The sequence below is a fragment of the Thermobia domestica genome, chromosome 4, assembly GCF_964235325.1.
Source record: "Thermobia domestica chromosome 4, izTheDome1.hap1.1, whole genome shotgun sequence".
Taxonomy (NCBI): Eukaryota; Metazoa; Arthropoda; class Insecta; order Zygentoma; family Lepismatidae; genus Thermobia; species Thermobia domestica.
In genome coordinates this window covers 227,280,898-227,307,362 of record NC_137457.1, presented here as the reverse complement: position 1 = coordinate 227,307,362, position 26,465 = coordinate 227,280,898, and the positions used below count along the sequence as shown (strand labels likewise).

At 34.2% G+C, this 26,465-nt stretch overlaps 1 protein-coding gene across 1 annotated transcript in view; it reads right to left on the bottom strand.

Moving 5' to 3' along the window:
• The window catches only part of LOC145683884 (cubilin-like), a 1,291,374-nt gene that overhangs the window by 341,428 nt on the left and 923,481 nt on the right, over positions 1 to 26,465 (bottom strand). The window contains exons 56-57 of the mRNA XM_081755522.1: positions 16,448 to 16,610; positions 15,561 to 15,752 (exon numbers count right to left, since the gene is read on the bottom strand). Coding sequence (XP_081611648.1) covers positions 15,561 to 15,752; positions 16,448 to 16,610 — 355 coding nt within the window. The remainder of the gene's footprint in view (positions 1 to 15,560; positions 15,753 to 16,447; positions 16,611 to 26,465) is intronic.

The following is a 26,465-nucleotide window of genomic DNA, read 5'->3' as shown; positions in this document are numbered from 1 at the left end:
TCCGTGAGATAAGCGCGAACCTTCAACCTTACGTTTACTAGCCGCGTACTCTTCCGATTTCCCTACGGAAACGATGAAGAAAACCTCCCTTGTAGAAAAATAAATTATTGAGGTCTTAATTTAGTCAATCAGACCAATCTCTCTATCTCGAGTCGATTGAAGTGATAAAGTGAACCGTTTCAGATTTATTGCTTTCTAGTAAGGTACTAGAAGGTATTTATGTGCAAAATTTGAGTAAAATCGCCGACGCGTATCTTGAAAATCTTTTCCCTTTAGTATAATGTTAACCAGAGATGGCGTGGGTCAATGAAAGCTTGATCCACAACACATTGCCCACCACACATCGTGATTCACGACGCACAGACCCACGACCCACCGTGACCTACGTTGGTCCGCCACCCAACGTAACCCATTGATTCACTGTGTCCCACACTGACCCAATATAAACTACTCTGAACCATTATGACCAACTCCGACCCATTAAAACTCAACGTCATCAGCTCTGACCCATGATCCACAACATCCTCTCTACTGACTAAAGAGGTTATACTTGACTCTCAGGCTGCATCTCAAAAGAAAAGCTGTAAATCCTATTGATATTACACTGCAAATATCAAAATTCAAAAATGCCTGAACTTCCCTTTTCATTATATACAAATGAAAAAGAAGAGAATTAAAGGCCTTCAAAGTAAAACGTAGACAAATTCACCAGCCTTCAGAGATGCTGTCTGCAATGCACTGAGCAGAATGGATCAGTAGTTCGTAATGGGTCGGTGGGTCAGGGTGAGTAACGGTGAGTGATGTTTCGCTGTGGGTCACGTCCTGTTGACCCACGATCAACTGACCCAATAACAAATCTTGACCCGTTTGACTTACTCCATTTCTTTCTTTAACATGTATTATTTCATTTAAAAGACGTAACATACATCTACACAGTTTTTTCTCGATTACAAAGGTTGGCTTCATACATATACTAGTTAAGATAGTCATTCTTTTTCACGGTAAGAAATTGATATGATTAAAAAGCCCATCTTGAAGTGGATACGAATTACTTTCCAAAGTTATTAGAAACGCTTTCCCGACCGCGAGAACTATAATTTCAACAAATATTTCATTAATTTTTGGCATTTTATTTTCAGATTCTCAGCTTCTCATCCCCTGAAGATGGGGATAAATTTGCACATTAATGTCATTGGGTTCATTACTATTTATCTCAAGGACACAGAACACTATAGATAACACACTACCATCAGTTGTTTTACATTAATTTTATGTGTCACTCTTCCAAATTTCCATCCCTTCGAGTATGTTACTACCACAATATTTTTTTCTTAGGTTGAAAGTAATATGTCTACCATGTTTGATAAAAAGTTACTCCAGATATTCAGGAGTGACTCTGGAATATACATTTATCCATATACATTAAAATATTTAGAGCTATGCGAGCAAAGCTTTCGATGCTGCCCCTGTTAATACGAAATCAAGATGACATGGCAAAATGACACTAGAAGTATTGCTATGTGTCTCGGTAATCCCTAAACTATGGGCTGTACACTAATAACAGACATTTTGAATTATTGTATATGTTACTCCCTTCAACTCTCGTTAGGAGATGTGCTAGGGGATCTTATCCCTACTGGAAGTTGAACTTAAAGTCATCACAACTACTTCCAATGAATTTGGGAACCCGAAAGCTATGGATTCGACATTAACATTGGTCATTTTCAACTACGTTTACATGTTACAATTTCCCACACTCCTTCCGGGTGCTAACGGGGGCTTCCGGAGTGGATCTTTTTATCAACGTGACCTCCATAATTATAGATGCGACACTAATATCGATTTTCTTTTATCATTTTCATGTCGTCCTCTGCCATTTCTCCTAGTATGGCTAAGGGGGTATTACCCCCCTGGAGGTAAATTTGGTCTGAAATGGCATTACAACTGCTAACAATTAATTTTGCGACGCTTAAAACTTACGATTCGAGACTAATGTCGGTCGATACCGATTTTTTAAGTCCCTACGTACTCACCCTGGCTGCTAATTGGACTTTGGCGAAAATAAAAGTGACCTATTTACCAAAGCGACATCGAAACTATGTATCCGATATTAATATCAATCGTTTTGCTCTAGATATATCAGAATTATGTTGGAACGTACACACATACATATTATATATATATATATATATATATATATATATATATATATATATATATTATATACTATCTCTCTTGCCCCTTCTTCGCACGGGTCAGATAAAATGTCTATGTAAGCAAACTGAACAATGAAACAACAACCAACATTTCCAAAAAAAAAAAAAAAAAAGGATCTATTTTTGTGAATGCATATCCGACAACGTAGATGTGTTTCCATTTGAATAACTTTTATAGTAAACACGGTTTATACTTAATACAGCCGTTAACTAAACTGTTTTTAACCACAATAAAACCATCAATTACTAAATAGAAAAAATCCAAATGAATGTAGACAAAACCAAGGATTTTATAAGTATATCGGTCATTTTCTTTTATTTTGGCCTCTCTCCGTGCCCCCTCCTCCCGCAGTTGTCTCCCGGCCCGCATTCAATGATGGCTGAGTTCGAAAGTCATCGATAATGGAAGTGTCATCGTTGATCCCAGAGACCACGAAAACTATGCATTTTTCAATAATATCGGCTACTCTGGATTAAGTTTATATCTCTCGGTATCCCCCCGGTGATCCCCGGCCCGCAATCAAAGGGGTGAATTTGGAAGTTAATGCGGTAGGAGTTTCACTATTGATCTCAGTGACTGCGAAAACTATGAATTTGTCACTAATATCAGTCATTTTCTATTACTTTTACATGTCCCGGTAAACCCTCCTGAGCCCCCTGGCTCCTAACTAAAAAAAAAAAAAAAAAAAATTAAACGATTCGTTTTTGTCTGGGGCCTGGACAAAGGTACCCGTAAGCCAAATGTGGTAACTCTCGGTTCAGTCGTCTATTCCCCTGACCGCACATAAACAGACAGACACATAAACACAAACAATTTTATTTATATTAGAGATATACATATATATACAGGGCCGGATTTAGGGGTATAGTGAATCACATCCCCGTTTACTCTAAATATACACTATTTAGAAAGAGAACCTAGCAGGGAAAAAACAACACTTTCCGAAACTTTCTCCTGCCATGTGTTCGTTAGAGGCTTAAAAGAAAGCTTAGTTTTGCTTTTTCTGAAAGTTGAAGGGAAAGGATTCAGTGAACAAAGTAATATTCTTCAGATGTCTAAATTCATTTAAAAACTTAAAAATTTAAATAAAATGTAGTGGCAGTTATTTGTGCCCCCGCTTCAAGAAATCCTGGATTCGACCCTGTATTTATCTCTCTATCCTTCTATCTATCTCTCTATTCAGTGCATTTGAATTAAATTTGAGTTTTTTAAAAATTAATTTAGACATGTGTAATATCAATGAGGAATTCGTTTAGAAATGCTGTGTGTCTGCTCTCGATGAATTCTTTTCGTTCAACCTTCAGAAAATTAATTAAGCAATTCATTTTGCAAAATTCACTGCTAGCTTCTCACTTTAGGTAGTGTATATTTACATTGAAAAAGGGAGTGCACGTGCACCTTTATACCCCTAAATCTGGTTATATATATATATATATATATATATATATATATATATATATATATATATACAAACACACACACACACACACATATATATATATATATATATATATATATATATATATATATATATATATATATATATATATATATATATACAGACTGTTCCATAATTCGTGTTATTTTCTACAGCGCTGGGAGAAGATGAAGTTTATACACTATTGATGTAAAATTTGGCACTCTTATTGAGAAATATCTGAATTTTTCGAATTTCTAAAGAAAATAAGAGAAAATTGCTGTTTAGCCCCCCTTTTAGGGGTGTAAACACGAAAGTTCATTTTCCTTATGGAAGATTCAATATTAAATTTTAGAAGCAGTTTTCTCCATAATTATTCGTCAAGATTTTGGAGCAAATGAGTTTTATTTGTTACAAAATGCAAAAACACTCATTCGCAAAGCTAGTAAAGCCGTCTCAAACATTATTTTGTGAAGGTCCCCCTTTTGGGGGCAAGGGGCGTAAAAAGGTGGTGGGTGATATGTTACCAAAATCCCAAAATTTATTTTCGGAATGCCAGTAAGCGTGAGATTAATCACAAATGTCACAGAATTAATGCTCCAATGTCCTTACATGTAAGAGTGACTGATAATGGGGCTACAGCCCCCTTTCAAAAATAAAAAATATCATAAATATCCTTAATATGGACATACGAGAAGAAGTTATTTTTGTTAATTAATGTGAAATTTGGCGTCATTGTATCAAATGAGTATGCGTTTTTCAAATCTGGAATGTTATTTTGATAACGCACCGCCTTAGGGGGCACAGGGGGCGAAGAAGAAGATGATGGATCTTTATAAAAATTCAAAATTTTGTTCCGGAAATGCCAGTGAGCGTCAGATTTTTCACCACTGTCACAGAATTAATATTCCGATGCTCCTTGCATGTGCCAGTGACTCATATGGGGCTATAGCCCCCTCTCAAACAATCACCATGAATATCCTTAATAGTGACATACGAAAAGAAGGTACTTTTTGTCAATTAATGTGTAATGTGGCGTCGTTGTAGCATAAAGGTATGAGTTTTTCACATCTGAAATGTTATTTTAGTAACCACTGCCTTAGGGAGGCACAAGGGCGAAGCATCAGATGATAAAAATTCCAAATTTTGTTCCGGTAATGCCAGTGAGGGTCAGATTAATCACAAATGTCACAGAATCATTATTCCGATGCTCCTTGCATGTGCCGGTGACTGATATGCTGCTACAGCCTCCCTTCCAAAATCATATTAAAAATTTACCATAAATATCCTTAGCAGGAACATACCGGAAGAAACTATTTTTTTTAAAATCAACTAAATGTTAAATTTGGTGTTATTGTGCTAAAAAGGTATGTGTCTTTTAATATGGGATGTTACTTTGGTACCGCACCGCCTTAAGGGGCACAGGGGGCGAAACATAAAATGATGGATGTTTATAAAAAATCCAAATTTTATTCTGGAAATACCAATGAGCATCAGATTAATCAGAAATTTCGCAGAATTAATATTCCGATGTTTTTTCATGTGCCAGTGATTCATATGGGGCTACAGTCCCCTTCCAAAAAATCACATAAAAAATTAGCTATAAATATTTTAGCAGGGACATCCGAGAAACCATTATTTCTTGTCAAATTAATGTAAAATAATTTGTTATCTTAGTGAAAAGGTACGCGTTTTTGAAATATAGAATGTTAGTTTGGTGACACCGGATTAGGAGGGCACAGGGCGCGCAGCATAAGCATTTGAATCTTTATTTTTTTTAAATCCAAATTTTATTCTGGAAGTGTGAATGAGTATTAGGTTAATCACAAATGACACAGAATTAAGATTCCGATGCTCCTTGCATGTGCCAGTGATTGATGTGTGGCTACAGCCCCCTTCCACAAATCACGATAAATATCTTTAACAGGAACTCACCGGAAGAAGCTATTTTTTTAAAACCAAGTAATGTGAAATTTGGCACTGGCGTTTTTTTTTTTAATTCGGTATAATTTTGATAACGCACCACCTTTATCTTCAAAGAACGCGAAGCATAAGATTGTGGATCTTTATGTATGAAAATTCCCAATTTTATTTTGAAAATGTTAATGAGCGTGAGATTAGTCACAAATGTCACAGAATTAATATTCCAATGCTCTTTGCATGTCTCAGTGACTTATATGGGCTACAGCCCCCTTCCAAAAATCACAAAAATTCTCAATAAATATGTCATAATTAATATGTAAGTTGTTATTATTGCAAAACAAAACAAAAAAATATACAATAAACCTGGAAATTACAGTAAATGAATAACTTCTGTCAGTGTAACTGATTATGCATATAGCTTTGTTGTTATGGTGTCACTGGAATATAATCAAAGAATTTTATATTTTTAAAAATCAATTAGGGCCCTTTTTATAGCAGAAAATCTCACACACAAATCACCTACGTATTTTCTACACACTTAAGCAGAACCATCTCGAAATAGAACACAAAATGACAATGGAAAACGTTGCAGGAACAAAAAAAAAAAAAAAAAAAAAAAAAGTAAGATCTTAAAAATTAAAAGTGAGCTTTAAGTTTCAATATTGTTTGCTTTATTCCTAAAAAGAAAAAGCATGTATTTTCATTACTTCTTACACAATAACCGTATTATCCAACTTTCCATATAACAACTTACTCGTATGTACTGCAGACGGAATACACACGGACACACGGTTGTAATAGAAACAAATGTTTCCCGAGGAATAAGAATCAGTTGCTGGAAATTATTCTTTGCTGAAAACAACTCTTTTTGGCTCTACTATCACTAATTGTTTAAAAAGATCATTAACCTAAGTGTAAAATCCATAAAATCAACGTACTTTTATTCGGCATGCCCTCCTGAACGAGCAAGACACAAATTAATGCGATTTACTAAAGAAACTGTGAACACCTTCTCTAACATATCTGGAGTGAGCATCTCTATACTGTGGACAATCCTCTGTTTCAAGTCCTCTACACTGCTACATGATGTTTGGTAGACAATTTGTTTTAGGAATCCCCACAAGAAAAAATCGCATGGTAAGATCCGGACTTCTTGGTGGCCATTCGACACTTGACCCCATAGAAATGATCCGTTCCCAAATTTCTCTTTCAAAAGATTTATAGTCGTATTTGAGCGATGCGCTGGCGCTCCATCTTGCATAAACCATAATTCATCACTTTGACCTAAATTTAAACGATCAAGTTCAGCAAATACTTTTTCTCTTAGTAGCTTTTGGTATGATGACGTTGTTACATTTTCATCAAAAAGGAAAGTCCTATCACCTCAGTCGCAGTTATACCACACCAAACCATTATTCCTCGTTTGTCCATTGACACTTCTGATCTCACGTTCGGCTGTATCGATGACCAATATCTTTCATGTGATTAGGACACAGAACCATTTAAGAATAATTGTGCTTCATCGGAAAACATCACTTGAAATAAGAACATAGGGTTTTCATTTAACTTCTCGATAAACCAGTTACAGAAATACACACGATCACCATAATCACTTGCACACAATTCAGAAACCATTCGGACCTTGTATGGTTTTACCTTCAAGTTTCTTAAAATTCTTTGTAGCGTAGTTTTCTTAATATTTAAGCCTAAGCTTTGACGAGCAAGGGATTTCCGCTGTGAACTAGTAGCAGGTAATAACACCCGTCTTTTTGTTTCTTCTGTAGATACACTTGGAGATCTTCCTGCACTTTTTCTAGATGCAAGATGGGCAGTGTGAAAACTGTTTGTACAAACGGTGAATTTGCATATCGTGTACTTTTAATCCGAGTTCTTTAACTATACGGGATCTTGTTGTTCTTGCAGATTTTTCTGATAAAATGTACCATTCAATTACATTAGCATGCTGATCCTGAGTTAAAGACTGCATGATCGAAGGACACTACAGTATGAATGCACTCTTAAAGTATACTGGAAACGACAAGTAATTATCAAATGATCAAGCCAGTCTATCCCCGAGAGTCACCTACTATGTAATGTCCATTTCCGAAGAAGTCAATCTAACCGAAGTGTTGATTACAGATAAAAAATCCTATTGAACTGTCAACACGTTTACTTGTAAATCGTTGGTGTATTGCGATAAGAAAAGGTCTGAAACTGTTGTCAGCACACATGAACAAGAAGTTGAGTCAGGAATTAGAGGGTGTTTTATAAACAAAAGTTTGTTGACATTGCTTAAAATCAGCTTACAGTGGAACGCCAACAAATGATTCGGACGTGTTCCAGTGCTTCTTAAACACACATCTCTTAGCATGCATTCTGAATAGGCCAGAGAGAAGCATAGAAGATAATAAAACAAAGTGGTGTGGTTCTTTAAATGATTTTGGGACCGGGAAGGGAGAATTGAATCACTAAAGTGGTCGCTGGCACATGGAGGTAGCTTCTAAGCATTAATTTTAGTATATTTCCAAATAATTTGACTCTCACGGGAAATAACGAAAAGTTTGAATTTTTCTTACTGCCTATCTCCCCCAATTTGGAGGTTTGGCGTATTAAAACTAGAAACGCATGTACCATCATAGATGAAAGGGGAGGAAGAAGAGGAATGGTATCGTATTTTCTACCTAAAACTGCTAATTTACAGCAAAATTCGTATAAATATAGAGCAAACTGCTTTCCGCATTTTACATTGAAACTCCAGTTAGGCCAATCAAATTTTGAGTTGACGCCACTAAAAGAGATCAACACATGACCATTATCATATTGTCACTTTAGCTGTTTTTCTAAACAAACATTTTTCGACAATAATGCCAAATTTCACTTTAATAATGAAAAATATTCACCTTCTGTCAGTAGGTCCTTGCGTATGACATTCATAATGAATTTCTATTGTTTTATGAAAGGGGATTGCAGCCTAATATCAGTCACTGGTACAGTTCGCAGCAAAAAACCTGCAACATGAGCATATATGTTTATTGTGAGACGACGAAGTCTTTTGCTCCAAAATAAGTGTGCAGGGGAGAACGCCGAGGTTTCTCCTGGCGTGATACATGCCACTTAGACGTTATGTTGATTCCCTGTGCTGTTAGTCGTAGTTTCACAATAACCTTACAAGCTCATGTTGCAGGTTCTTTGCTGCGGATTATATATGGAAATAGCATAGAAGCATTAATTCTGTGCGCCTTGCAATTAATTTCACGCTCATTGGCACTACCAAAATAAAATTTGGAATTTTTATACTTCGCCCCTGTGCCCTCCAAAGCCAAAAATTACCAACCGCGCCCTTTGTCCCCTGTTACCAAAATAACATTTCAGATTTGGAAAATATAAAACTTTTTATTACAATAATGCCAAATTTCACATTAATCGACCAATAGAAAAAAAGCTTCTTCTGGTATGTCCCTGTTAAGGATATTTATCGTGATTTTTGGTGATTTGTGGAAGGTTGCTGTAGCACCACATTAATCACTGGCACATGCAAGGAGCATTGGAATATTAATTCTGTCATTTGTGATTAATCTGATACTCATTCACACTTCCAGAATAAAATTTGGAATTCTTATAAACATCCATCATTTTTTGTTTCGCCCCCTGTGCCCCACTAAGGCGGTGCGTTATCAAAATAACATTCCAGATTTGAAAAACGCATACTCATTTGATAGAATGACGCCTAATTTTACATTAATTTAAAAAATACCTTCTTCTCGTATGTCCCTACTAAGGATATTTATGGTGACTTTTTATTTTTAAAAGGGGGCTATAGCAACATATAAGTCACTCATTTGTTAGTTCATTTTGTAAAGATTACAGAAGATTTCTTTAAAATTAACCATGTAATAAATAGTTCATGTATATCACTGCACGAATTTTAAATGAAGAATTAAAAAAAAAACTGTTAACTATTTTTGCTGCCAATTTACATAATTATGGATAATTTGTAAGATGCTGTATGCACTTTAGTTTTTATCGCAGAATTGATCTATTTATTAAAAAGTAAAACACTAGCTTTTACTAAATGTACACTGAAAAGCAATATCAGTTGGTGACTTCACAAACACCATTCTTGAAGACAAAAGCTGAACACAAAAGCCAACGACCAATTTACTTTTTTTTTTTTTTTTTGAAGCTAAAACCGAACTGCTTTTGCACCCTTTAAATTTTTTGCACTGAGTTATGTAAAAAAAACCAACACCCACTTGCTTTGCAGGAATTTAGAGGACTTTGTTTTATTCCTAGTTTTTTTTTTGTGTGTGTGTGTGGCTTCTTGCCCTGTCCACTTTGGGGGCCATAAAACAGCCTTTGAAATGGATTGACTGTTAACTAACGACTTTTGTTTGCTTTAAGCAAACTGACTATTTTTTGCTTTTGCTATTTTACTAAGATGTTTTACTCTTTAGAAACCGTTTTTGAGATTATTTTGGATATTTTTTTATAGTATAAAATTTATTATTTTGAAAGGTCCCGATGAAATATAAAATACCATTACTAATTTCGAGCGTTTTTAAGAACATGCATGTATAAAGCATATGGATAATATATAATTAAATAATAAAAATTATAAAAGAATACAATATGAAATAGCTAATTTAAATATTAATATGCAAATGAACCCAAGTCAATTTTGCCGTTTACAAATTTTCCCCCTGGTAATTTAAACTTTTGCTCTTGCTTTAATTCAAATTTCCAGCAGAGAAGATTGACCTATTAATTTTTAACCAGATTATATAATATAAATAGTGAAAATATTAAATTAATTAAAGTACATGCTCCATTAACTTGATACCTATATATATATATAAAAATTGATAGAAGTACAAAATGTGTACAAGATACCATAATATATAATTTAAACTAAGTAACTGTAATAGATACACAGTTTTATATTTTCTACCTGAATTGAAACGTTTATATTTTTTAGAAAATATAACTACTAATAACTATACAGATAAAAGATGTGAGAACATTTTTATTTTTAAATATTTTAGTGTTGATATTTTTAGTACGTTTTTCTTTATTTTTTTATTTTACTTTTAAAGCAGTTGTAACATTGGAAACAGTGCTTGTAAACACTTTTGACTGAGGCATTGGTAGTACTGGCAGTACCCAATAAAGGATTTTAACTTTTTAACTTTTTTAGGAATTTTAACTTCCATTGCCTTTTTAAATTTTTTTACAAAAATTTTTTTGATGAAGTTTGTGTTTTAAGGTGTTTACTTTTAGTTTAGTGAACTTACATTTTTTTAGCCTTAAGGTTAGACAACCAGCCGCGAATAATTTAACACTTGATTAATGTGCTTAATTTTTTTAAAACGTTTTATTTTTTAGTTTAGATTATTAGCAAGTATGGAGTCAAGAGCATGGACGCATGATGCAAGGCTTTTTGTATTACACGGGGTATTTTGCATGTTTGTATTTTTTTTATACTTGATAGGAAATTGGTATATTTTTGCATGAATTGTGTTTGACTTATTGACAACTATTGTGTGTTTAGAATTTTTAATGCATCTTGGATAAATGTCTAAAATTGATTTATGTTTTATTAGTAAATTTCTTAATTTATCTCTCTCTGTAGAAGATAGGTTACTGTATTTTTTTAACAAATTTATTGATTTCCTGGATAGTAGCTTTGGTATAACATTTTGCGCATTCAATTGGCGAGTATACTTGATTGGCCAGCTCCAATGGAGAGGGATACAGCCCGTTGTTTAAATTAGTTTTTACTCGGGTTGCCGTACTACTTGCGGTTTTATTATTTTTGGTGTAGGTTACAAATATGGGAGCGGCATTACGTTTTCTTTGCGATGTAACTTTATAATTAAACACCCCTGATACCCCATTATTTACCCATAGTTTTGAGCAATTTTTGTTTTATTTAATGTTTTGGAGAATTAGATTTTTGTTTTTTACACTTACGTTTTCCAATGAAATTTTTACTTTGTATGGATGCTTTAAATGTAATACACTCTTATTATAATTTAGAGTGACACGACTTCCTGCGAAGAAATTTGAGCCAATTAACAATACTTGATTTAGACCATTTACTTTTATACCAGCTGTATAAAAAGCTTTTTTGTTAATAAAAATTTTTAACATTGTTTGTCCTAAATTACTGGCTGATTTCCTACCAAAAGCTGACATTATTTAAATTAATATCATTTTTGGGAATAAGCCTAGTATTTAAGAGTTTATTAGAAATTTATTTGCTTTTGAAAACATTTTTTTTTATTTATTTTTATTTTTTCCCCATTTTTAAAAAGTAATTTTACCGAATTTAAATTTTCACTAAAATGAGGTTTAGAAATAATTTTTATACATTTAACACAATTTCCTGTCTTTTCACTTTTATTGAATGCTAATGTTTTTACGGCGGTCTCGTTATCACACTTAGTAATTTCCATACTAAGATTATGCACACACTTAGGATATTTATTTGTTGACTTAGTCAAAAGTAACGCACAAGGTTTCAACTTACCGTCGTCCATCGTGTGTGCGAGGCGACCTCATTGTGGTGGAGAACGACCACCCCTTTTACTAAGTTTTTGCACACGATTTTGAGACGAATACTGTCAGCTATTACCATTGTAGGCCTTTAATAACTGAACTTGTTTTTTTTCCTGAAGTTAGTTTTGTTGTTGTTGTAATAATTTCTTGCACCTCTCCGCTGTTTTCGTGTACCTCGAGAAGGTGCTTCGTTACGTGAATAGCTTCCTCTTCCACGTGACCTAGCTTGGTTTTTGGCTGGTTGGCATGACGATGTGGAGGGCTAGTCCGGTGGCTACGCTTACTTCCTCTTTCTTATGGATTGTTATGGTTTTTATCACGCTTGTTAAATTTCCGTGGGCTTTTTGGCTTATGGTTAGGAGAGCTTATAAAGCAGCCGTTTCAAAAACTATCACTACAATATTCTACGGTGGACATAGTTGTTGTTTTAAAAAATTATGAGTACATGCTTATTCACCTTACAGCACTGCAGTTAAAATCAAATAAAATAATAAACAATGCAAATTAAAAGCCATCAAGTAACAATACGGGTATATCACAAAGGAGTATCAGATATCAAAGGTATCTGCTTCATTCTCTCATGGGAAGAGAGGGAATTCTAGGATAGTGAAAACAACCAGGAACAATTTTATGTGAAAAAACATCCTTCATGTGATTGTTTTGTTACTAGTGGGGACTCATAGTGTATAATAAACTGTAAACATTAAAAAAAAGGAAATCAGTAATACAACTATATAAAAATTTTAGTGGAGTGGAAATCCCACAAGGTTGTAAAACTTATTTTCTTCTTTCTTCTTTTAACAACATATATAGGCAATAAAGTGTTTTTTTATAAAATAAAAGTTAATAGTTAGCTAAAGTTTTCTAAAAAACAAATGGTAAGTAAACAAATTTTGCTATGTTTTATAGGCTTAAATGTCTTGTTTTCAAATGCCTAATTTAAAATTTCACAGTGTTATTGTGAGTAAAAACTCCTCAAGGGGTAAAAAAAATAAATAAATACCCACAAATACAAAAGTAAAAAAAGGTAAAAATTAGCAAAAAAAATATTTCAATAATATTCATATTTAGTATCCAAAGGCGTAGCCGATAAATTTCGAGGGAGAAAAATTATTTATTTTAATAATTGTTTTTTATCCCTCTCACTCTCTTGTTGTGCAAATAATTAATTTATGTTTGCCTCATCCGCCTTCATATAGCACCCCGCCTTACGGCAGTTAACAACTGGCATTTCCGGAACAAAATGTTGAATTTTTATAAAGATCCATCATCGAGTGCTTCGCCCCTGTGCCCCCCTAAAGCGGTGCGTTATCAAAATAACATTCCAGATTTGAAAAACGCATACGTATGTCCCTACTAAGGATATTTATGGTGATTTTTTTTTATTTTAGAAAGGGGGCTGTTGCCCCATTATCAGTCACTCTTACATGTAAGGACATTGGAGCATTAACTCTGTGACATTTGTGATTAATCTCACGCTTACTGGCATTCCGAAAATAAATTTTGGGATTTTGGTAACATATCACCCACCACCTTTTTACGTCCCTTGCCACCCAAAAGGGTGACCTTCGCAAAATAATGTTTTAGACGCCTTTACTAGCTTTGTGAATGAGTGTTTTTGCATTTTGTAACAAATAAAACTCATTTGCTCCAAAATCTTCACGAATAATTATTGGAGAAAACTGCTTCTAAAATTTAACATTGAATTTTCCATAAGGAAAATGTACTTTCGTGTTTACACCCCTAAAAGGGGGGCTAAACAGCAATTTTCTCTTATTTTCTTTAGAAATTCGAAAAATTCAGATATTTCTCAATAAGAGTGCCAAATTTTACATCAATAGTTTGTATAAACTTCATCTTCTCCCAGCGCTGTAGAAAATAACACGAATTATGGAACAGTTTATATATATATATATATATATATATATATATATATATATATATATAGCTAGCTAGCTAGCTAGATAGATAGATAGATAGATAGATAGATAGATAGATAGGTAGATAGATAGATAGATAGATAGATAGATAGATAGATATAGGTATAGATATAGATATAAAAGAAGAAAGAGCGACCAAAGTATCGCCATGTTACAAAATTGTGACTTCCATGTTACTAACGCATATCAGAATATTAAACTGTATCCCTATGTGAAGGCTTTCCATTCTGGGAATAATTTCACATAATTTATGTACCCTTTGGTACTCATATTGGGTCTCATGAGTGGTTTGTTTGAAAAGTCGGTCCAACTTTGGATGCCTCGAATAATATTTCAAGAACGTAAATGGCATGTTGTAATGAGAAAGAAGTAACTCCATATGACAAAGAGCTGCAAATAAATGTATTATATAAATTATTTAGAGCTATGATATTCTTTTCTTAATTTATATTTATCATTAACATATAGAATATCAACGTACTCTGGGCACCTATCTGGGACATTATATTTCAAACATAATTATTATGTTCTGGAATGACTATATGTTATATATATACAACTGATGTATTTTAATGTAATTATTTTACATATTTTTTTATGCATTGCGGAAAATAGAATTTCATAAACAAAAAGCATTGACTCAGGTGGGAATCGAACTCACAAGCTTACGATTTGAAATCCAACGGCCTACCACTGAGCTGACACAAGCGCTCTTCGTAATATGCTTTTAGCGATGTATAACGGTTCTCAAGACAATGATATTCATACCCACTGCAATCGCTATGTTTGTTCTACTTTCACGTTTTTATAGTAGTCAAGCGAAAATTATGTTCTATGTCTTAACTATCAGCATTCTTTTACATATGGAAAGATTCCTTTACGTACGGAGAGGAAATGTTCTTTTGCGTATGGAGAGCTAAATGACAAACAAGCATGTAATGACATTAATACACGGTTTCCAAATATTTTATCATTAAGTACTTCAATCAATGTTGCTTTTTATACACTTGGTAACAAGTCTTATTATATTTAAAAGATGAAAAACACATCTGCAAATTTTTTCCCGATTGCAAAGGTTGGCTTGGACGTTCGAACCTGGCTTACTTTTTTCCGAAGATACCCGAAGTTGGACTTAGAAAATTTTTGCCTCAAAAGAGCAGTAAAGATTGCGCTCAACCTTATTGAGAGAAGGTGTTCATAAGGCTTAAATAACGGAATTAATACCGAATTGTTCTATTTATTTAGGGAAACGTTAACTTTTGTTCTAGAATACTGAAATAAAATAATCGAAAACATTAATACTCACAAAATAAGTATAATAAAACATGAGTCCTAGCAATAAAATTAAAAGCTTTAAATTAAAATATTGAGTTATTAAACATCTGGAAAACTAATGTAATAAAACTAACGTTTCTAAAATAGCAACACGATTGTAATATATGAAGTTTACATTTCTATATGTATTTCCTCTGATAATTACTCTAAAAGTTATAATTTTCACTAACCTTCTACTTCATACTTGAAGAGGAATCCACTGTACGTGTAAGACATATCTGTTACAAATCTGATAATAAGTTTCTCCCATGAAACAACATCAGGTGGAGAGTTATTTCCACAGTATGGCCCCGATTGCTGTGTATAATAGTATCTATTCCTGTGTGTAATTGTGACATTATCATATATACAATTTAAGGACGCTGAAAAAAAGAGTTTGTTTCAAAATGTGAAAAACGTTTTGAGATAACTTTTGCAATAAGGAACTTTTTATGCACTTAACATATTTACATATTTATTTGTGGTGTCTTGTGCATTTGTTCCATGACTAAACTCCTATGAAAAAAAAATTCAATAAACTGGGCCCATATAAGATTGTTAGAAAAACATGTTGCAGGTAAGTCCTATAAAATTTCGACAATCATAATATTAAATTTATAACATGCATTCGAATATCTCCTCGCCTACCGCAAATGGAAAATGCTAATTGTTTATTTAAATGAATTGAGAGATTTAATTGATATCGCTGTATTTACCAGAGATATATAAATTATCAAAATAATACTTTAAAGTTTTTACATCTTCTTAAGAAAATAAACTCGCAATATGTTGGAGCTTGTAGTGTTGAAATGAAAATTGAAATAACTTACTAATATAAGTAATAGATTAATGGAACACACTAATATATGATCCTCTTAAAGTAACAAATATTTTTTACGGTTTAAGAAAATTACAAAACTCAAATGATAATCTGCTAAATGAATAGCATGTATTATTTACGTATTATAGTAAATTCTTTCACTAAAAAAGTTTGATTTGCATTTAAAATTCTTAAATTTATATGAGTCTTAACCTGCAAATGAGAAAGAAGAAGAAAAGGAAAGATAAAAGAACTTACGTTCGAGAGAGAATGCTTCAAACCTTCCTTTTATAATTTCCCGTGGCAATTGTATTTCATAAACACAATCTAAATTATTTTTGTATAGATTGGGATATCCAGGCGACATTATATAACCTCTTCTGTCTACAATTCTTCCTCCGCAATTTGTGGACCACATTGCCTGAAAATAAATGGCATTCTGTCGTTTTATTTGGGATAATAAATATTTAAAAGAACAAATCATTGCAACTCAATTGTATAAGATGACTGAATTTTATCAAATATGAAGCTCAGTTACTTTTTATAAATAATATTACATTAAATTGAATTGAATCGGTGAGTGGAGAAACAGTACTAGTCTAAAAAAACGTATTTTGAGATATTTGCAAAAATAACTTTTGTTTGCAAATGTTATAAATAAAGTCGAAATTATGATAATGGAACATTTTTAAAACTATTATCTTAACCCATAAGAATATTCGTATTTGCCCAATCATCATCATTAAAGCAATTTCCATATGGATGTATTACTTGTTTTTCGTTTGCTTTCGTGTGCTTTAATATGTGCCAAAACTTTTAAATAAAATGGTAATTATTGTGGGATATGTACTGTTTTTCCATTCAATTTTACTTAATGAACGTTTCATTGTTAATAATACAACTACAATATATTAACAATATTTTATGAAAACAAATTAAACATATTTGATATTAAACAAAGCAAAAGAAACAGTATTTACTAAACAAATCAATATTGGGGCCCTCAAAGTACTGGAAATATCTGAAACATTCAATAAACACAACATGTTACAAAATTAGACGTCTTCATCTTCCTCGGTAGTTTTCCAAGTAGGTTGTAGAATGGTAAAGCTTCGTTAGGCACATACTTCATCAAATTCTCTACGACTCACTGCTGCTATCACTCAATGTTCATAACTTTCAAACCATCAATGTAATAACGTATGCAATTCACAGGAGAAAAGATAACGGATTGCGCAAGTGACGAAATAATCGTCAAGAGATACAAAAGTTTACTTTTCAACCAGAAGCGCTGCGCTCCTAGCGCCATCTGAAAGCTGGATTATACGTGAGAGAAAGAGCAGTACTAGCCCAGTACAGATACTGCTTTTCCACTAATTAAGCACCATAGCTATTGTATATAGCTGCTATAACGTGAGAGAGCCTGCAAATTGTATTGTTCTCCATTGCAACGTGTAGTTCTATGTTTTTAGTGTTACCTTTTGCAGTTATCTCAAAATGACGGCGTTTGGACTAGAACTTTTCTTCCACTCACCGATTCAATTGTAGAAAATTGTAAAGTGTTATGATAGAAGGATGAAGATAACAAAAGAAAATGAAGGGATATATGAATCTGTTTGTGGTTTGAGACAAATTTTGTTTTATTCCCTTTTCGATAAGTAATAAACCAATTGGGAATTTTTTGGTTATCCTGAAAGGAGAGATTGATTTTGACCGCATGTAGGAGGATTAGGTCTGTAGTATTTGAACAGAAAATAAACATTACATTAGAAAACGTGAGGTAGATCTATGAGAAACATGCGGTGGATGCAATAGTGGTAGAAACGACAGGAATTTTTTCAACTAAGAAATAGTGGAGAAAAAATAAAACTAGTTTCTAGCTTTCAGTAAAAAAAAAAAAAAAAAAAAAAAGAGAGTATTACAACTGAAGATACGAAGCGGAAGGTATCTGGAAGTGAAAAGCTAGGTAAAACTGGCTTATCAAACCTTTTCTGGTGATTATGTGTAGACACTGTGATATACAAACACGCTAACAAGGAACGGACATGAACATATCATCCGGACATCCAAATCAAACCTAGTCCATTCAATAAACATAACAAAGATATGTTCATCTACAAAATATTAGGTGTCATGGACAACGGAATAAGTTCCTGAAGCCTATTAACGCTGTTAATATAAAGAAAATCGTAGTCTCGCAGTGAAATAGCTATTGCATCAACACTGTTCATTGGAAAGTCATGGTTTATACTCCATTCTCTTCAGCATAAAGCAAGCTTTCCAGGGGTGCTATCTATTGCGGCCCATAACGTATTTGAGCAAGGGAAATTGAGAGAATGTCGGGAAAATGCTCTCCAGAAATCCCCCCATTAACTTTGGATCCCTCTGGAGTGACCCTAGGTAGAAGCACATAATCCAAATATATCTCGAAAATACTATAGCGGATAAGAAATGACTGTACCAAGTTTTGTATTGATATATGGAATATATATGAGGGAAATGTTTGTATACTAATACACGCTCTACCCTCATACCTATACTGTCGATCAATACAACACTTGGTACAGTCATTTCTTATTCACCACAGTAATTTTCGAGATACATTTGGATTATGTGGTTATTTATACCCAGGGTCACTCCAGAGGGGTCCAAAGTTAATGGGGGGGTTTCTGGAGCGAATTTTTCCGATATTCTCCCAATTGTTCAAGTGCATTATGGGCCTCAATACATAGCACCCCTGAAAAGCTTGTTTTATGCTGAAGAGAATGAACTATAAACCATGACTTTTCAATGAACAGTGTTAATACAATAGCTATTTCACTGCGAGTCTACGATTCTCTCCGCAGAGTCGCTCCTATAAAGCACGCATGCAAGGAAAGATTGAATACTTATATCAGTAAAAAAAATAAAAACAGAAATACTACCGCGTACACAGAGTATTTGATGGTAATTTCCATAAAAGGAATAAATATGTAAGCACACAAATTATTTCACAACTAATATGCAATACATGCAATTCTAGATGAAAATAAAACATTTGATTACTATTGTGCTCTTATAGATATTTGGGTTTCTCACCCTTTACTATTTATAAATAATAGAACCCTGAGGGAATCAGTTTGGGGGAAAGCAAACGAGAAACAAGTAATAAATCCATATGGAAATTGCTTTAATGATAATGACATTTCCATGTACGAAGTACTGAAAAAACTCCATGTAAGTATAGATGTCGATTGTTTCATGCAATGATCATGAGTTAGTACTAAATATTTGGTACCTTAACATAGCTTAAGCTAATTGTGGCACTAATCAAGTTGTCTGTAGAAACTAACACTATGAAATCTTTAATTGATTACTTTAGCACTTTAGTGTAACAAAACGAATATTCGACGCAAAACTAAACGTTTTAATAACATGCGCTATTATAATATAAAGAACTGCATGTTTAGGAGCGCGAGTAACATTGCGTTACTTCTACTGAGTACACGTAGGCGCTACAATAAGACCTGAAAATGTTCTCAGCACTGCGTTTCCTTTACCAAAAAAAAAAAAAAATCCTGATTTGTTGAAAGGATTAACAGAGAAGTTATGAAATTTTACCTAGGTATTATAAGATAGAGAAATATTAATATAAGACAACCTTTCCCAACCGGGGGTCCGCGGACCCCCAGGAGTCCGCAAGACGATTTCAGGAAGTCCACAAGCCAATCTGAGAAAAGAACACCCAGTTGTGAGAAATACGCCATTTTAAGTTAAATAATCGAATTAATAATGACTAGTCAATTTACGTGAGAAGTGATATTCAATCTACAAGAAGTTGCCTATACTTTTTTTTTTATATATATATAACAGCCAAAAATCGTGTAGAGACTGATGTAGGTCTACATGTTTTCAAAATATCTTCAAACGAAAATTTTTGACATAATAGCTGACTTGAAAAGGAAAGAGGGAATGAGAAATTCTTGCTAGGCATTCTTTCATTTGCCAAAACCCCTTGACTAAGCTATTTTCTTTTGTATATAATTCTTCCCCTTCACCCCTGCACCCTTCGCATTGTTGTTACAACGGCACCATACTACTCTAACATTGTAGGCATCACACCACTCTCACATGATTAAGCCACTACAAAGAAAAATCAAATGAATCTTTAAGTTTTACGTCCCGCAGTTATGCCGGTTAGGCTAAAAGAGACGGTAGTGACATGAAACGAATGAAATGGTGGAATGAAGAAAGTGGAACTAAACGGGAGAACCCCAAGAAAACCCACGCATGCGGCGTTTGTTCACCACAAAGTTCACTTCGCGCCAACTGGGATCGAACGCCACAGAGGTGAACGCTCTACCACTCAGCCACCACGGCCCCCACACTGGAAAGTAAAACAAAAATACTCACACCCACAGTATATATACAATAGTTTAAGACGGACAACGTTTAAGAGGTGACTCCTGACACTAAGATGAGACAAAAAGTATAGACCAACCTAGGTGCACAAATGTTTCCTTTCGGAGTTATAGGCTGCCGAAAAAATAAAAAAAAAGTGAACTTTAAAGGTCCATAGCTCGAAAACTATGGGACCTACCGTTGCCGGGTCAAGACTTCACTTTGGAAAAACTATGTGCTCTATCCAAGTATGCAAGTTTCAGAATCCTTTATTTAGTATTTCCACAACAATTTTCATAGAGGTAGCTGGTGAGTATTTCAAATTGTATGCCGGTAGAAAAATTCCCTCCATAAAAAATGTTGCATAAGTACCGTAGGATTCTGAAACATGTATTTTTGGATACCGTACATTTTAGTTCCTAACTGAAGTCTTGACCCGACAATGGTAAGTCTCATAGTACTGGAGCTATGGACTTTTAAAGTTCATTTGTCCACGTTTTCGGCAGCCTATAACTCCGAAAGAAGCATTTGTTCACCCATGTTGGTCTATACTTTTCATCTTATCTTGGTGTCAGGAATCAGCTCCAAAACGGTGTCGGTGTTGTTTTGAAACACCCTATACACACTAATATGGGGAAGACATATAAATACTAACCGCATATATTGTAGGGGTCGTTCACATGTATTGTAGACTCTAAAGTGGGCTGTAGTGTGGGAAAGGTTCAAAAAGGCTGATATAGGATAATATAATGGATTGCCAGTGAGTAGTTAATTTATGCAGTTCCGGCAGAATCTACTCAAATAATGTTTCTCAATCTTTCTTGAGATAACTCAGAACAGCGAATTCCCATAGTTCACAATAAGTTTCCAGCAAACTGTGCTATAAAAACGGAATAATAGTATTCTACGTTCACACGTTCGAAATAGTCCGTAAAAAATAAAACGATCTTGGCACTTGAGAAGAAGTGGTACATTGGCTGTTGATTCTCTCTAACATGCTTCACACTATCAAAGTGTTATTGTTCTCTTATCTATTTTATCTAGTACCAGCCTGTCTGCCAAACAGCTGCAACATTTCCAAATGAGAAATCGTGGTTTTTGCTGACACGTTCAAATAAGCATTTTCAAGTTCAAATAGGCAATGGATAAATCTGAAAAGCTTTGTTATAATTAAATATACACTAATTACATTGTTTTACAAGGGTTTTATTTCTGAAATGAAATTTTGTACTATGAAAGGAATGTGACATGGAAGTTCAAATGAGACATCCGATTTAATCCGTCAAGAATAGTATACGAGTAATTCAAGCATTCATGTACTACCTATATTCATATACATGCCAAACACAGTATATGGTGACAAAAGGGAATTCGGAAAGTAAGACCTTGCAACGTTGACAGCTTTCATTTTTCAGAGGTTGGCAAAACTTGCCCGGCAGTGTTTTGTTGTTGCAATGTGATGTTGGGAGTAGTTTGTAAGTTAAACTGAGCATGTGAATCTGGTATTTTATCTGGCGTTAGTACTACTTACTGTATGTAAACTGAATGCTATGGATTCATTTCGTTTGTGTTTAAGTGAAGTAAAAAAAAAATGCCTCGTGGCGAGTTCATCTTCGTGAGGAACAGGACGAAAATCACACCCATCATCAAGAGAGCATATAAGCAGTACTTTGGCGTCGGAGCTGGTGATTTTGATAAGAAGTGGTCACCTAATATGTGTTGTGCTACATGTTATTGTAAATTAATTAAGTGGTGGCTAGGAAAAATTGTTTCATTATTTGCTGTACCGATGGTTTAGAGGGAACCAAGGGACCATTTGATAGACTGTTATTTCTGCTTAACCAAAATTCAGGAATTCACGAACACCAAATCAAAGAAACATATTGTTTATCCGGATCTGCCGTCAGCAAGACGACCTGTGGCACATTCTGAAGCTTTACCAGTACCTTCAAGGCCCACAGATATAGAAGAGATGAGTGATTGTGAAGAAAGTAGCACTACAGAACTTACATCTTCTCCGAGAAAAGAAGGGATCCCCGTATCAAGATACGAGTACGCCCACGCCACGTGTATTACAGCAGGATGATTTAAATGATTTAGTGCGAGACTTAGGACTCAGTAGACAGGAAGCAGAATTGTTAGGCTCCAGGTTACAGGAATATAACCTTCTGCACGAAACTACCAACGTAACCTTCAGGAACAGAGAAAGTGCTTTCGTGTCTTATTTTGCCAGTGATAGTTCCGTGACATTCTGCAATGATGTTCATGGATTAATGACAGCCTTGCACATAACATACGAACATAGAAAGAAAAGCGCGCATGGATGAGTTTTACGAAAGTAACACAAACCTTCCTAGGGAGAAGACGGGACCCTAAATACAAGGAGATGGTGGATGAAATGCTTGCAGCTTATCAGGGTTTAGGGTGCAAAATGTCCTTGAAGGTGCATATCATGGGCTCACATCTGGATTACTTCCCCAGTAATTGCTGTGACATATCCGATGAACACGGAGAAAGATTTCATAAAGATATATCCACCATTGAAAAACGCTATGAAGGGAAGTGGGTGCCCACCATGCTGGCAGACTATTGCTGGTGTATCACTAGAGACAAGAGAGATACTCAATACATAAGAAAAAAGTAATCCATTATGTACGGTCGACAGCTGTTTCGCATACCTACAATTCTATGTAATACATAGTGTCAACAATATATAGTAATGCTTTACAAACACAAACATTATGTGCTGATTACTCCAAAACTATCCCTGATGCAGAAAAACTAAAATCAGATTTGAATTCAGAAGTAAAATCCTTTCAGAATCACTACTTTGTTACCCAGAAATAGAACTTTTTATTTATATTTATTTATTTTGTAGAACAGTGTTATTTGCTGAGCAAAACCATATATTTTCATTAAAATTCGACACGTATTACAGTTTCGCTAAATAGCTCTTTGGCTTCATCAGACACTATACATCAGACATACAGACATCAGACATAGTGTCTGATGAAGCCAAAGAGTTAGTTGGCGAAAGTGTAACACGTGTCTAATTTTAATGAAAATGTATAGTTTTGCTAAGCAAATAATTAGTGTATATTTAACTGAAAAGCTTCCAAAACGCCTAATAAGTTCTTAATTTAATTTTCAACTTCATGCAAAACGTCGAAATACTTAAATCTCTTTCCATTTATTTAAGGAAAGAAAAATTATCGAACATCAATGTATATAATACTATACAAATACAAACCTCGGACATTATTACATTTATTAATAGGGACAGCTTACAAGAATTCTAACGGGATTCTTTTATTTTTGAATTACAACATCATAAAATGTGTGCCTCATAAAATTAGCAAACTCTGTTTATTTGCAGATAATTGTCCAGAGTAAAATAAAAATAATATAATTTGCTGGTTCTGTCTTTGATTTGATTCTGCCAATTTTAAAAGTGTATTCAGTTCTTTCCACTTCGAGGACATTTCTAATGACTACGTGATAGAAGGTTAGTATTGGTACGATTTGTCTCTAAGAAAACATTAATGAATATACACTTTTAAAGAGTTATGAGAACTTGCTTTTAAAGCCTCAGAGAAATTGCCTAGCACTATTACACTCATAAATAAACAAAGTTATTTATTGCCTGAGAATATTTGACTACAAAAGGTGGTGACCTCTAAACTACGAAGGCCAAACTGAAAGTCATGAGCAACATGTTTTCACAACCATAATCTTTAGTTGTAAAGAGGCCCACACACGGTCCATGGTTTGCGCAAACAAGGCTGTTTGTGCAAACAGTTTGACCGTGTGTGGCGATGTATGAACTGTTTGCGCAAACGTTTGTGCAAACATTTTCCACATCGAACTCGTTCGAAAATTGTTTATACGAACATGATGTTTGCGCAAACACGTGGACCGTGTATGGGCATGTTTGTGCAAACACGAGCTTTATTTCCGAGTAGGAAGCCTAGTGTACAGACGCTTATTTCTTGCGCTATGGCGTCAATGAATAGGAATCAAGAATTCTTGCGAGAATTTATTGACTTTTATCGAAATTTACCTGAACTGTGGAAGGTAAAGAGTGAAGATTATAAAAACAGGAATTTGAAAAATGCGGCATATGAGAAGTTATTGCAGATTTCAGATGAGAAACGACATGGCCTTGTGTTGGCTTCACACGGCGTCCAATTGGCATTGAGCGGTGTTGACAGTTCGCCACAAGCAGTTATGCACGCTGTCTTCTCGCGCTACTGCGAATCTTGACAATATCACAGGCGCTACTTAGAAATATTGTACTAGCACATTAACTGCTCACTTTACCAAGTAGAGAAAAGAATTACGAACAAATACGTGAAAACTACATCTTTCTATGTCAACTGGTTGTCATGATAGACGCTTTGAAAGGTTTCCATATAAAACAATTAGTAAAACGAGCGTTGAGTCCCGCGTCTAATTTCCAGTGGATTTTGTTTCGATTTGCAAATAGAACTCACAACTTTTATTACAGGATAATCAGGGGTGTAGCCAGCTAGTTGTTCTAGGAGAACATTACTTTCAGGGGGAGGCAAGCATTTCACATATTAAAAGCAGAACAAATTACCTCTTTCACAACATGGAAGCATTTTAACTTACCATACATACATACATACTATGCGTATATTATATTTTCACAATGCTTCCTTATCAAAATACGGATCGTGACAGTACTGAAGTTAAAAACCGGAGTGTAAAAGATGAATCAATAAGCTATTCATAAGAAAATAAATGCTGTTTATAGCAGTCTGTTTATCTGACTTTGTGTTTATGTAGGTTAAAATACTAAAGAGGAAAAAAACGAAAAAATATTAACTCCAATATTATTATGCAATAATATAGTAGTGAGTTCACAGTGCACCCAGTTAGGGAAATGAGAATATAAAGCATATGATTAATTTTAGTTGATTCAATTAGGTATAGAAACCGTATTGATGATGATTGATTTTTTAAAAAAATTTCATATTTTATTATAAAGTCCTTCATTTGCATTAACTGTTAAATAAGTTTATTAAACATATACCAGACGAACCTCATTTTGGAGCTGGAAATAGTTCGGAAAGACAGAGCCCCCTTTCCCCCGTGGCTACATACCTGTGCAATCTTTGCCATCATCGTAAGAATAAAGCATGGGAAGTTTGTAATTTGTTTTGAAATTTACTTCAAGATAGACCCTTTCTTATTCGACGGAAGGAACGCAGTATGTTTTCTGTTTCTTTTTTTCTTTCACGTTCCACTGCCTTATGGGCGACTTTCAACACCCTCTTTTCTCCTCTATAAGGGAATCAAAAGCATCAGGCGTCTGAATGGTGACATAAATTATCGTAACCCAAAACAAATTCGAGCATATCGAGTGCTTAGGAATCAGATGGATTACTTTCGTGGCACCTACACGAAGAACAATTGTGCTACTTGTTATGAAAACGGAGAACGAAAGAAAGGGGCTAGTTGTGTAGAATTCATCAGTGTCTCGTTGCTTTCTTTCGTGGTAGTTCGTTTATTCTCCAAAATTATAGTTGACAATGTCTTTAAGCATACCGAGTACAGCAGAAGTTTTATTTTCTGTCTTCCTTTTTTTTTTCTTTCAAGTGCTACGAAGTCAAGCTCGAAGAATTATTTTTTGTACTTACAGTTTTTGGAACCCATAAAAATAAATTTACAAGAGTCAGATTCAGACTAAGACGAAATATTAACTGACATAGATGATAGTGAAAGTAGTGTTGAAGATAAGTGTTTAGCATTTTCACTGGAAAAGTTATGTAAGTAATTTAGTTGCTATATATACTTCTAGGATGCACAGTCAAAATTCTTGAGTTTGCTGGAATAGTACATTTACATTGTGAATAATGTTGCCAATGTATGT